Here is a 14,791-nt window from a genome sequence, read left to right on the forward strand (position 1 = left end):
GGGTTAGGGAAGACTGCGGGAGCGGTTTCACTGTCATGGTAGTCAGAGGAGAGGGAAGTCCCACAGCAATCAGCGGGGACAAAGACCAAAAAAAAAAAAAAAAAAAATCTTTTCTACCGATTATGTTTGGGATTCGGAAGAAATTTAAAACTGCTTCTTTTCTGGAAGCCTTTCCTTGTTGTGATTTATGCCTATATATTTTAATATTTTAATATATGGAAATGTTACTTGTGTTAGTCTTATTGTCTGTTTTCATGACTGTTAATGTATTCCTGTTATCTGCTTAGCATCGATAGTCTTACTATATAGACAGAATATAAGTGTTTTTAAAATAAGTAAATAAATAAATAAATAGTAGCCCTGAAGATATTTTTGAGACAACTAATGCCACTCTACATTTCTTTCAGATATTGTTGATGCTTTGTCAGATCCAAAGAAATTTCTGTCCGTGATGGAGAAAAGAGCAGATCAGATGAGGGCTATGGGTATTGAAACTGTATGTAAATATGAATTATTTATTCTTTAATGCTAATAGTATCTATGTATTGTGTTTGCTTTCATTTCTGGGGAATTTTTATTTCAAGTCCTGAAGATTGTATTAAAGCATATTTGGAATACTCAGTCTACTCCCAATGAACATTTATGCACATTAAAAGAAAATCACACCTAGTGGTGATATAATACACAAATTACACTTCTATAGACTCAAGGTTATAGCAAGTCAGGTGTGATACAACATGACAATCTATGAAGAAAGAGATATTGCAGTCACCTGGACAAAATGGTCAGACAGATGATGAAATGCTAAGAGAAATCAGGGAAGCAAACCAATTTGGCAGTGCAATAATAATGGGAGATTTCAATTACCACAAGGATAATTACAGTTAATGCCAACGTACAACAAACAACAATGTATTTCAAACAAACACATTGTAAGCAAAGTTTTTAACCTTCTGTGTGCCAAATTTCATTTAGTTTATATGTAGGATCATCATAACACCCACGGTATGCAAGCAATTTAGCCTGTATTTTTAACCGCTATGGGTCATATTTAATCATCGGTCCAATTATTTCAAAGTCCTTTTTATTGATGAACATTTTTTTTCTTTCTTTTTTGCAATTTTTCTTTTTTATAAAATTGATGTGGAACGGTAATTCCCTTATTTATTGATGGCGCTACCGTGCTTCGGAGATCCAATAGCTTGAAGAAGGTCCAGTCCGACGTACGTTTCGCAGGGCTGCTGCTTCAGGGACTGTAATGGACTTGATTCTCCTGAAATATCCACTGAGAAGTCTGGTTTATCGTATCCACATTGTTTTGGTCCTAATAACTTTTACTCAAAGTTTGCCGCCTTTTCCTCTTGTCAGACGCCGACATTGATAAGACAGGCGAAGAGAGAATTTGAAATGAAGTTGGCCATAGAAGCAAAAACTCATAATAAAAACTGTTTTAAATATATCCAAAGCAAGAAACCTGTGAGGGAGTCGGTTGGACCATTAGATGACCGAGGGATTAAAGGGGCTCTTAGGGAAAATAAGGCCATTGCAGAAAGACTAAATGAATTCTTTGCTTCTGTGTTTACTAATGAGGATGTTGGGGAGATACCAGTTCCGGAGATAGTTTTCAGCGGTGATGAGTCATACAAACTGAACAAAATTACTGTGAACCTGGAAGATATAATAGGCAAGATTGACAAACTAAAGAGTAGCAAATCACCTGGACCAGCTGGTATGCATCCTAGGGTACTGAAGGAACTCAAAAATGAAATTTCTGATCTATTAGTTAAAATTTGTAACCTATCATTAAAATCATCCATTGTACCTGAAGACTGGAGGGTAGCCAATGTAACCCCAATATTTAAAAAAGGCTGCAAGGGCGATCCGGGTAACTATAGACCAGTGAGCCTGACTTCAGTGCTGGGAAAAATAGTAGAAACTATTCTCAAGATCAAAATCATAGAGCATATAGAAAGACATGATTTAATGGAAAACAGTCAACATGGATTTACCGAAGGAAAGTCTTGCCTAACAAATCTGCTTTGTTTTTTGAAGGGGTAATAAACATGTGAATAAAGGTGAACCGGTAGATGTAGTGTATTTGGATTTTCAGAAGGCGTTTGACAAAGTCCCTCATGAGAGGCTTCTACAAAAACTAAAAAGTCATGGGATAGGAGGCGATGTCCTTTCGTGGATTACAAACTGGTTAAAAGACAGGAAACAGAGAGTAGGATTAAATGGTCAATTTTCTCAGTGGAAAAGGGTAAATAGTGGAGTGCCTCAGGGATCTGTACTTGGACCGGTGCTTTTCAATATATATATAAATGATCTGGAAAGGAATACGACAAGTGAGGTTATCAAATTTGCGGATGATACAAAATTATTCAGAGTAGTTAAATCACAAGCAGACTGTGATACATTACAGGAGGACCTTGCAAGACTGGAAGATTGGGCATCCAAATGGCAGATGAAATTTAATGTGGACAAGTGCAAGGTGTTGCATATAAAGAAAAATAACCTTTGCTGTAGTTACATGATGTTAGGTTCCATATTAGGAGCTACCACCCAGGAAAAAGATCTAGGCATCATAGTGGATAATACTTTAAAATCGTCGGCTCAGTGTGCTGCAGAAGTCAAAAAATCAAACAGAATGTTAGGGATAATTAGGAAGAGAATGGTTAATAAAATGGAAATGTCGTAATTCCTCTATATCGCTCCATGGTGAGATCGCACCTTGAATACTGTGTACAATTCTGGTCGCCGCATCTAAAAAAAGATATAGTTGCGATGGAGAAGGTACAGAGAAGGGCAACCAAAATGATAAAAGGGATGGAACAGCTCCCCTATGAGGAAAGGCTGAAGAGGTTAGGGCTGTTCAGCTTGAAGAAGAGACGATTGAGGGGGGATATGATACAGGTCTTTAAGATCATGAGAGGTCTTGAACAAGTAGATGTGACTCGATTATTTACACTTTCGAATAATAGAAGGACTCGGGGGCATTCCATGAAGTTAGCAAGTAGCACATTTAAGACTAATCAGAAAAAATTCTTTTTCACTCAACACACAATGAAGCTCTGGAATTTGTTGCCAGAGGATGTGGTTAGTGCAGTTAGTGTAGCTGGGTTCAAAAAAGGTTTGGATAAGTTCTTGGAGGAGAAATCCATTAACGGCTATTAATCAAGTTTACTTAGGGAATAGCAACTGCTAATAATTGCATCAGTAGCATAGAATCTTCTTAGTGTTTGGGTAATTGCCAGGTTTTTGTGGTCTGGTTTTGCCTCTGTTGGAAACAGGATGCTGGGCTTGATGGACCCTTGGTCTGATCCAGTATGGCAATTTCTTATGTTCTTATGTTCTTAACTCTATTTTGTGCTGTCAGTCATTTAAGTTTATGATTGCTAAAATGTCTCCTTAAAACTCTACAGAAAGAAAATCAGAGCAGTCTGTGCTTATAAAATCCATTGATAACAGAGAATGCAAAAAAGAAAAATCAAAGTCATAGGAGACCTTATCACTGCAGCGACATATATGATATTAAATATACTTCAAGCATTATCTATTAAGAAAGCACAATTTTTGTAGATAGAAGAGTATTATTGAAACAGAATACGAGCTAGAAAGGTATGTTTTCATGAGATAATGTTTTGTTGTGATGATATTGCTAATATACATGTCACTGCTTATTGCAGAGTGATATTGCAGATGTGCCAAATGATAATTCCAAGAATGATAAGAAAGGAAAAGCTAATAATGCCAAAGCAAATGTTACTCCTCAGAGTAGCGCTGAAGTCAGACCGAGTGCAAATTCTGGCCTGGGCCCTGGAATGGATACCAAGAAAGGTAAAAATAAAACAAAGATTTTTTTTTCCTTCTTGAGAATCTTCATTTTAAAAAAAACAAACCCAAAGTAATGCACATTTAAGTATAGGGAGTAGTATATTAGTTTGAGTAGCAGGCTGGAAACCAAGAGAGATGATTTCTTCCCCTGCCACTTGCTATTAACTAACAGGCCGATACAGAAAAACGCGGGGGAGAGCCGATGAGCGCCCGCTGTCCCGGAGCGTGCACAGGCCACTCTCCTGGGCGCGCGATTCAGGAGGGTGGCCTATGCAAATTAGGGCCCACGGTAAAAGGAGCGGCAGCTGTCAGCGGGTTTGATGGCCGATGTTTAATTTTTCCGGCGTCGGCTCTCAAAGCCGCTGACAGCCACGGGTTTGGAAAACGGACGCCGGCAAAATTGAGTGTCTATCTTCCGACCTGCAGGCCGCGGGCTGATTTTTAATTTTTTTTTTTTTAATTGTTACTTTTTTTTTTTACTTTTGAGGCCTCCGACATAATATCGCTATTATATTAATTCGGAGGGTGTACAGAAAAGCAGTTTTTTCTGCTTTTCTGTACACTTCCCCGGTGCCGGCCGAAATTATCGCCAGCCTTTGGGCAGGCATTAATTTCTGAAAGTAAAATGTGCGGCTTGGCTGCACATTTTACTTTCTGTATCGAGCGGGAATAACTAATAGTGCCCGCAACATGCATTTGCATGTTGCGGGCACTATTAGTTTCGGGGGGGGGGGGGGTTGGACGCGCGTTTTCAACGCACTAGCTTTACCCCTTATACAGTAAAAGAGGTAAAGCCCAGGAGAGTGGCCTGTATAAGGGGTAAAGCTAGCGCGTCGAAAACGCACATCCAAACCTGCGCTAACAGGGGAAGATTTTAAAAAAATGCGAATAGGCGTACTTTTGCTGGCGCATCAGGCGCAAGCAAAAGTACGCTGGATTTTAGTGGATACGCGCGGAGCCGCGCGTATCCACTAAAATCCTGGATCGGCGCGCGCAAGGCTATGAATTCTGTATAGCCGGCGCGCGCCGAGCCGCGCTGCCTACCCCCATTCCCTCCAAGGCCGCTCCGAAATCGGAGCGGCCTTGGAGGGAATCCTCTAACGCCCTCCCCTCATCTTCCCCTCCCTTCCTCTATCTAACCCACCCGCCCGGCCCTGTCTACACCCCCCCCTTACCTTTCTCCGGGGATTTACGCCTCCCGGAGGGAGAAGTAAATCCCCGCACGCCAGCAGGCCTCTTGCACGCCGGGCCGCAACCTGGGGGTGGGTACGGAGGGCGCGGCCACGCCCCCGGACCGCCCCGGGCCGTAGCCCCGCCCCCAAAACGCTGCCGACACGCCCCCGAAACACCGTGACGACCGGGCCCGCCCCCGACACGCCCCCCTCGGAGAACCCCGGGACTTACGCGAGTCCCGGGGCTCTGCGCGCGCCGGTAGGCCTATGTAAAATAGGCTCACCGGCGAGCAGGGCTCTGAAAATCCGCCCCACAGTGCGCTCCAATGGAGTGACCAACGGAGCGCACTGTACTGTATTGGCCTGTAAGGCAGGTTACTAGTGGAGGAGTAGCCTAGTGGTTAGAGCAGTGGGCTATAAACCAAGCAACCAGGGTTCAAGGCCCACTGTTCTTCCTTGTGGCCTTTGACAAGTCACTTTACCCTCCATTGCTTTAGATACAAACTTAGATTATAAATTCTCTGGGGATAGGGACATACCTAGAGTACCTGAATGTAATCCTCTTTGAAATGCTGAAAAAAAAAAGTGTTGAAAGTAGAATAATAAAAATCTAATCTCCTATTGTCTAAATCACCCACTAAAACTTTCAATTCATCAGAGCTGGGACTGATTGTACTCTATGTAGCTTGCTACGTGGTGTTCTTGTTTAGGGTTCCCTATAATGCTATAGATAAATAAGCAAATAAATATAAAGATAAATAATTACACGAATACATATTCATTAATATCTTCTAAACTTGCCAGTATCAAAAAAAGAAGCAAAATATTTAGAGCCTTGTTTCCATTCTTTGAAGAATAGAAGAAACATAGGGCCGGATTATCAAAAGGCCCGGCGACGCACATAAAGCCCCAGGACGCATGTAAGTCCCCGGGCTTGCAAAAAGGGGTGGGGTGGGGTGGCCAGAGACCTCTGACACAGCGGCCATTTGCTGCTGTGCCAGGGATCGCGCGCCGGCAATCAGCCGGCGCGCGCAACTTACTTCAGCCCCAGGACTGAAGTAAGTTTTGCAATAAAACCAAAAAGAAGAAGAAGGTAGAGGGAAAGGGCAGGGCAGGTAGGGAAAGGAAAGGGAAGGTGGGGTGGAGGGGTAGGGAAGGGAGGGAACGGGGGAAGGCAGAGCGGTTTGGCGCTGGCTTGGCATGAGCAAGGTGCACAATTGTGCACCCCCTGCACGCGTCGACCCCCGATTTATAACATGCGCACGCCTGCACGCGCATGTTATAAAATCACGTGTCCATGTGTGTGCACCGGGCAGCGCGTGCACATGGGCGCGCTCGCGCAAGTTTAAAAATCTACCCCATAGTGTAAGGCCAGTTCTTCCACCAAAGTACCACACATTTCTGATGTATGTATTGTAACCCACTATGCTTCCTCAACTTTACTTCCACAAAAGGTATTCAGTGTACTTAATTGAAGTGAAACAATGCATTAGGGTTACCAGATGGTTCCAAGTAAGCAGTAGCAGGCTATGCTGGTCTCTCATTTACCCACCATGCATGCAGGGTCTGCTTGTCCAGGCTCCAAAAGAAAAGAAGATCTTTCAGTTCATAGAAGTATTGAGATGGACATTTAAAATTAGAATGAGCTTTGCCTGTTCCCAGTGCCCTGGCGCTATCTGGTAACTCCATCTCTCATCACAAAAGCACAAGTCTTAAATGTTTCACCACAAAACACTAGTTATATTTATGCAAAGATAAAGTGCTTCAAAAAACAACAGAAACTCAGAAATATATCTCCTCTTTATTACTTAATTGCAGTTTTCCTGGATTGGGTCTAGCAACCAGAGGTGCACCATCAATTAATTCTGCAACTCAGTAGGCATATCAGTGATATCACAAAGCAGTCATATCACATTTAAATGGAGAACATCTTTCAAAATCAGTAAAATTGGTGTAAATAAGTATTATAAATACCTTGCTGAAGTTTCTTATGTGGTCAGCCCAACTTTCAAAACTGTATACCACTGTGTAAGTAAGCCCATAGAGATTTTGTTTGAGCCACACAGTTTATAAAACACCATGTATTTCTGCCCCAAAAATATGCACGCATGTTGTAGTATACACGTATATTTGTAATACCAGAATACATATACGTTTTTTCCCCAATACATATGTATATTTCACATACAAAATAATTAGAACAATGCACACATAATAACTCAGAATTAAATATGGAGGAGGGTATATTTTAAAGTATACATGTACACCTTTCTGAAAATTCTTAGTTGCGCATTTATTTGAATTCACCAGTTCACCCATACCTTTGCCAATTCATCTACACCAGGATTGTCCAACATAAGGCCCACGGGCCAGAATGTGGCCCACCAAGCCTTTCTATCCGGCCTGCGAATCGGGTGCGAGGGAGGGGTGCGGGGACTATCGGGGAGAGGATCAGGTGTGAGAGAAAATTCCCTTCTATATCTAGCAGCAAAGCAGCAGTTCCCAAAAGGTGGGTCGCATCCCCAAATGGGGCTGCAGAATTCTCATTTGGGGTTGCGACTGCCTTCCAATGGGAAAAAAAACCCCCTCTGATTTGAAAAAAACAAAAAACACTTCCGGGAAAGGAGATCTTTGATAAAATCAAGCAGGTACTGGAGAAGTTCAATCTGTGTGAGAACAAGCTGATTGGCACAACAGATGGAGCACCAGCCATGGCAGGGAAGCAGAATGGATTTGCAACCTTGTTGGAGAAATCAGTGCCACAGGAAGTTGTCATACACCACACATCATTCACCAGGAAAACTAGAAATGAAGAATGTGATGGAAAAAGTTGTATCAAGTGTCAGCTTCATACGATCCAGAGGTCTGACACACAGGGCATTTAAATCTTTTCTGGAGGAAATGGGCTCAGATCATGATGATGTGATTTACATCAGCCAAGTTTGATGGCTCAGCAGGTCAGGCACGCTGTCCAGATTCTGGAGTTTATGTGATGAAATAAAGACATTCATGGCCAACAAAGGGAAGGATATAAGTTTCCTAGATGATAATTCGTGGGTGAGTGACTTGGCGTTTCTGGTCAATATGACCAAATATATAGCAGACTACGTGAAACTTCAAGGAAAGAATCAGCTGTCGCACAAATTGTATGAACATGTCGTTACCTTCATTGAGAAATTGGGGCTTATTTATTCAGGGGTAGATTTTATAAATGTACGCGCGGGTGTATTTTTGTTCGTGCACCAGGTGCGAACAAGTGTACGCTGGATTTTATAAGATATGCGGTAGCCGCGCATATCTTATAAAATCCAGGGTCGGCGCGCGCAAGGGGGTGCACATTTGTGCAACCTGCTCACGCCGAGCCAAGCGCGCACTGCCTGTTCCCACCGAGGCCACTCCGAAATCGGAGCGGCCTCGGAGGGAACTTTCCTTCCGCCTCCCCTCACCTTCCCCTCCCTTCCCCTACCTAACCCACCCACCCCCAGCCCTATCTAAACCCCCCTACCTTTGTTGGTAGATTTACGCCTGTGGAAAGCAGGTGTAAATCTGCGCGCGCCAGCGGGCTGCTGGCGCACCATCATCCAACCCGGGGGCTGGTCCGGAGGCCTCAACCACACCCCCGGCCCTGCGCCACGCCGCGTCACTCGCGGCACGCCCCCGAAACACCGCGTCACTCGCAGCACGCCCACCGACACGCCCCAACACGCCCCTCCATGCAAGCTCCAGGACTTACGCGCGTCCCGGGGCTTGTGCGCGCCGCCGAGCCTATGCAAAATAGGCTCGGCGCGCGCAGGGGAGTTTGGGGTAGGTTTTCGGGGGGGGTACGCGCGTATCGTACGCGCATACCCCTTTGAAAATCTACCCTTCACAGATGATTCTGAAGAAAGTTGTACGTTTGACAGTCCTTTCCACGAGACCTACTGACACAGTGCAACATGAGGAGTATTCAGAATTAGTTATCATACTGATTGATGACTTAAAACAAAGGTTCGAGAATTTCAGAAAACATACTGACGTCATGAAGCTACTGAGTAATCCATTTCAAACTGATCCGAAAGACTGTGCTGATAAATATGAGATGGAACTCATCGACATTAAGAATGACAGTGACTTGAAGAGAGCTTTTACTGAACATGATCTTCTGAGATTCTACAGTTCTTATGTTTCACTGCAAAGTTCCCTAATCTGTCACAAGATGCTAAGAAGTTCATTGCTTTGTTTGGTAGCACCTACTGCTGCGAACAGTTGTTTTCAAGAATGAAAAATGCAAAAACAAAGTCACGGTCTCTGCTTACAGATGAATATTTAACAGCATCTTTGCGCATTGCAAGCTCTACAGTTGGAGCTAACATAGCAGTGTCAGATTTCCCACTGAACATGATTAGCTTATGACATTGCGTCCTTATGACATGAGAGATTTGGTTAACTTTTTAGAATCTAAATTTTAGAGTAGAATAGACTGTTGGACTACACTGATCTAAAAGGTTTCTCAAGTTGTAATTTGGTGTTTTTAATAATAGCAATATTGTTAATCTGGCCCACGAGCTGTTAAACAATTGTTCATGTGCCCCCCCCCCCCGAACCAAAAGTTTGGACAACGATGATCTAGACCCTCTAGCAATTCACCCTGAACCCCCACCAGTTCACCCAGCCCTCCCACACAAAAACTGCAGGCAAAACATAAATCCAATTTCAATTGCATGAGTCAATTAGCAGATATAAAAGCATTTTGGCAAATTCAAGAATGAATGCGCATACTTATGAACCCCCACCCTGGAATGCTTCTAGACTGCTGCTTTTTTCTCCTTTAAAATGTATACATGATATTACAAGTACATGCTGTGGGAACGACCGGTGATTCCCACAGGCCTAGAGACAAACTAGTCTGATTCCAGCCTTCCTTAAACAGTATATCTTTATTATAGCTTCACACATGTACAACAGTAGATCATCTTCCCTTCTGAACAGTGTACTCTCTTTACTTACAATTCAGTACTGCTTCCCTCAGTATTCACAGTTCAGCTTCGTCTCAGCTTAGTGTTTGGAGCTGCCTTCCTCCTGGATACCTGGAGACTGGTCTGGTTATCCCCACCTGGATCCCAGCTCTTGTTCTCCAGTCTCTGGTTATGCCCTCTGAGCTCCACTTGCCTTGCAGGATCCCACCTATAGAGCATACTGTCCTTAAGGTGGACAGGCGTCTAGCCTGGTCCTGCACAGGTAAATAGGGGAAACACTAGGGCACTGCTTCACACATGCATACGCACAAGGTTTATTAAATATTATATACATGCGTACATGCTACTTACATACATATATAAATATCCTATTGTTATGCTTGCAACCCACATGTAACTCTTTGAAAATTCTTCCATAAATGTTTTTTTGATAAACTGTTTTCTAGAGCTATATCAGCTGGGAAGAAAAAGGCATTCCAAATTTACATTGAAAAAGAAAAGTTCACAGAATATTGTTTTCAAAGATTGTATTCTCTTTTGGCCTCTGTTATAAAATCATGCACAGAGATAGAAAATCCTGGGAGAAAGATGGAAATTCCTCTAATTTGGCTCAATTGTCTTTTTTGTAGAAGGCCAAAAATGCCACAGGTCATACAGTATATTTCCAGATATTTGCATAGAGCTTGCCACATTTCATCCGTGAAAATAAGTAAAGATTCTTTCTTGTGCATTACACATACCTGTCTACCATTCAGGTAACTAGAATAATGAATAACCAAATGATGCTACATGGTATGTAAAGACATTGTACAATATATTTTGCCACACTGTTGTCTGCTAACTGAGATTTCCATTGGGCTTATTCAAACAGAATATAGTTACCACTGGCTCTGTGATAAAAGTTTATAAATTTGTAAGTTTACTTCACACTTTAATATCTGACAGGAGAATAGAGCACTGCAATTGAAATTCTGATGCATATAAAACTAAAGATAGCTGCATTTTAATATAGAACACCAATTCTATGTGACAACTGCATTCTGCAAATTTAATGTAAGGTATTAGGAAGACAGTTTTCAAAGCCTTGTAACTGGGTGAACTGATTGTCTGAAAATTATTCTCCCTCTATCCAGCCAAAAAGTACTTATAGGAGTCTATAGCATGCATTCTTATAGCCAGCCAAGGACAGTTGTCACCAGGGGTGTATATAGTTTGTACAGAGGACTTTGCATCTAGGAGGGCTGTTTGAAAATTACCCCCTAGATGTTTGGTATCAAATATACATATGTAATCCTGAAAACAGAAATCTCAACATTATAATATGTATCAAGTTCATGAAATTTCAACAAAAAATTATATTTGCTTTCTAGCTGTAGAACCTATTCCCCAAGTGAAGGTAGAAGATCTAAAGCAAATGAAGGTAAGTTGGACAATTACATAGCAACAAACTATTATACAACTTGTCTTTGAAGTGGTTCCATGAAGTCATTCTGTAGATACTCAAAAAAATTAATCTAACTGGGTTAGCCAGATAAAACGTATCCAGCTAAATCACATAGGATACTTAGCGGCACAGCTATGCCACTGAAGAAATATGTGACATGGAGTTTATCTTATCTCATATTTTAAGGATGACATTCAATTTGATTGGTTGTCCTTACAAACTCGTAGGTGAATTTTAAAAATGTTACAAGCATAAATAGCATGTATTTGTGTATATGTATTTTATAAACTTCATACATACACGTGTAGAGTTTGCATATAAAAAAGGGGCAGTCTAGGGACAATTTAGGGTGGGACCACCATTTTCGCATGTAAGTTGCTATTTTATAGGTTTGGCAACTTACTCGTATATATTTACATGTTCTCATTATATGGCGTACGTAATAGTAAATGTCTTTATTGTAAAGTATAGAATGAATGGGAGGTATGGGTGAACTGGGAGAGTTCAAGCCGAAGAACCAGGAGAGTCTCAACTTGAAGGATTGGGCAAACTGGTTAACTACGTGGTAAAATTGGTAATTGCACTTACATGCATTTGTTAGAAAATTTGCAGACTTATACGCATAAAAAACCCAGAGTAAGTGCTACTTAAATTTTGCATGTAAAAATAAAAGCTCCACGCATGTATTTGTTAAATATAAAGTAAAAAAAACACACATACAGCAGTTCAGCACAATTAGCTGCATAAATTCTGACTTATCTAACTACCGTATTTTTCGCTCCATAAGACGCACCTGACCATAAGACGCACCTAGGATTCAGAGGGGTAAAATTAAAAAAAAAAAAAATTGTGCTAAACCGGCTCTGCGTCTGGGCGTCTTATGGAGCAAATTAGGGGAGTGCATAGCTTTTTTTTTCCTCCCCATTTTGTTTTCGGGTCTGGGGAGGGCCATTTCGGTCCACTCCCCAGATCAGAAAACTTTTCTTTCTCTGGGATCCCCTCCCCCCCCCAAAAAAAAAACCCCATCCCAACCCTTTAACAACCCCCACCCTCCTGACTCCCCCAAGACCTGCCGACTTAATTTACCGCAACCCCCCACCCTCCTGACCCCCCCCAAGACCTGCCGACTTAATTTACCGCAACCCCCCACCCTCCTGACCCCCCCAAGACCTGCCGACTTAATTTACCGCAACCCCCCACCCTCCTGACACCCCCCCAAGACCTGCCGACTTAATTTACCGCAACCCCCCACCCTCCTGACCCCCCCAAACCTGCCAAACGTCCCTGGTGGTCCAGCGGGGCTCCAGGAGCGGTCCGGGAACGATCTCCAGGGCGTGGGCCGTCGGCTGCCAGTAATCAAAATGGCGCCGACGGCCCTTTGCCCTCACTATGTCACTGAGACCGACCAATCCAGCGGGTACTATTTTCAGTTTCCCTATTCTTCAAATGCACCAACACATAAAGAGAAACACTGCTATTTCATGTAAATAGTTTTTACATACATTTATTATATCAAAAATCACTCATTCTATGAAGAAATCAACCTATCTCCACCTAGCTTGTTGTTGCCCAGGTAGAGTGTCCATCAAGCTAGGCTGAGAGAACATTGCCCAAATCTCATCTTGGAGTGAGATTCCTCACTCCGAAGGCCAGCAAATCTTCACAAGAGACCACTGCTCTGTTCGTACGTCTCATGTTGAATGTGAAAGTGGCCCCCAACCCCCTACACTCATACCTAATCCCCACCTCGAGTTACTAGGTGGGCCTCCCATAGGGATACAAATACCTGTCTAGGGAGGAGGCACTATAGCATCTCTCTCTCTCTCTCTCTCTCCCCCTCTCCCCCCCTCCCCCCCCCCCCCCCCCATCATGAACTGTGATAAACCTTTATTGGCCTCTAGCACACAACATAACAGAAATGAAAGAGGTGTAGTTATTGGCCGTGGCACACAATAAATCTTCCCTACTTTACATTTGCTCCACCCCCTGAATTTAAAATTCGCAAATCACGTTAACGGCTGTTAGCACGATTTGCGGAATTATCACCCACGATAACTCCTTGGAAAATGACCCCCTAAATCCACTTCCCATAAACTCTTGTTTGTCTTAACTAGAACGCAAGCTCCATGGAGCAGGAAATATATGTGTATCTGTACAGCTCTGCATATGTTTAGTAGCATTTTAGAAATGATAAATAGTAGTAGTAAGTTTCAAAGTTAGCAAGGAGGGTATGCTGAAAGAAAAATCTAATTTGAGCCTCATAATTCTGCTATATACTCACATATGTTTAATGTTATAAAATATCTTTCATAGGCAAGAAACAATTCAGAATCAAAAGAAAATATTAATGTTTCCCAAAACAGTCTTTTTCTTGGTGATCTAGTGAATTTTGGATTGCAAGGAACACAAATCAAAAAGAAGGGTCCCCATACAAGTTTATTTCCAAGGGGGCAGGCTTTTTCTTTTTATTGTGATCTGAAATTGCATATCATATACATCCACCATAATAAAAAGCCCCTAGCTGGATTAGGGACATTCTCTTTACCCTGATTTTAGTAGATCAATAAAATAATAATGTAGAAAAGACTTTCCTTGCAAACCAAAATATCAGCCCATGTTCACCATCTGGTAGAAAAACACATGCATATAATAATATTGATTCAATACTGTTTTTTAGGCTTATTTGAAGCAACTAAAGAAGCAACAGAAAGAGCTGAATTCTTTAAAGAAGAAACATGCAAAGGTATGATGGCACTAAACAAAGATATTACGAACTAAGGCCTGGATTCACCATTCTATCGCAGAATGGTGACTCCAGCGAAAACGGGGGGGGAGGGGGGGGCGGGTGGACCTGCAAAAGCCGGCAGCCTCCGCACCACCGGGGTGTTTTCGCTGCCAGCTTTCGCACCAAATAGCGCCACCGTGAAAGGTGGTGCTATTGGGCGCGCTACTGGCGACGATAACGCTATTAACCTTATCGCCGCCAGCAAAGACACCACCGAGTCTGCCCTGCACCATTTTGCTGCCTATGCCTGATATATATGTGTTCAGAACATTCCTCCTGTGAAAGCTAATACAAATATTTTGTAAAACTGGTGTAAAGGCAAACTGTTCAAAGCTGTAATTCTTTCATTTTTAATCTGCTATATACCGGTATACCATCAGAGCTGTAGTTAAGAGGAAGTCATTTTCATAAAAAGAATGTTTGTATGTAAGTGGGTCACAATTCTAATTGTGAATGCCAGTTTACACTTGTGCATCGGAAAGGCTATTTTCAAAGAGCCGCACACCCACAGACTGAATTTTCAAAGCGCACTTAAGTGCAGAAGTCCGTTCTGAAAATTTGCTGGCTGCCCCGGTACGTGTGCGGACACTCACGAAGAAAG

At 42.4% G+C, this 14,791-nt stretch overlaps 1 protein-coding gene across 2 annotated transcripts in view; it reads left to right on the top strand.

The window, feature by feature from the left end:
• The window catches only part of PLCB4 (phospholipase C beta 4), an 855,807-nt gene that overhangs the window by 708,529 nt on the left and 132,487 nt on the right, over positions 1 to 14,791 (top strand). For both annotated transcript variants that reach the window (XM_029593509.1, XM_029593508.1), the window contains 4 exons: positions 408 to 496; positions 3,687 to 3,837; positions 11,332 to 11,381; positions 14,083 to 14,148. In XM_029593509.1, coding sequence (XP_029449369.1) covers positions 408 to 496; positions 3,687 to 3,837; positions 11,332 to 11,381; positions 14,083 to 14,148 — 356 coding nt within the window. The remainder of the gene's footprint in view (positions 1 to 407; positions 497 to 3,686; positions 3,838 to 11,331; positions 11,382 to 14,082; positions 14,149 to 14,791) is intronic.

The sequence above is a fragment of the Rhinatrema bivittatum genome, chromosome 3, assembly GCF_901001135.1.
Source record: "Rhinatrema bivittatum chromosome 3, aRhiBiv1.1, whole genome shotgun sequence".
Taxonomy (NCBI): Eukaryota; Metazoa; Chordata; class Amphibia; order Gymnophiona; family Rhinatrematidae; genus Rhinatrema; species Rhinatrema bivittatum.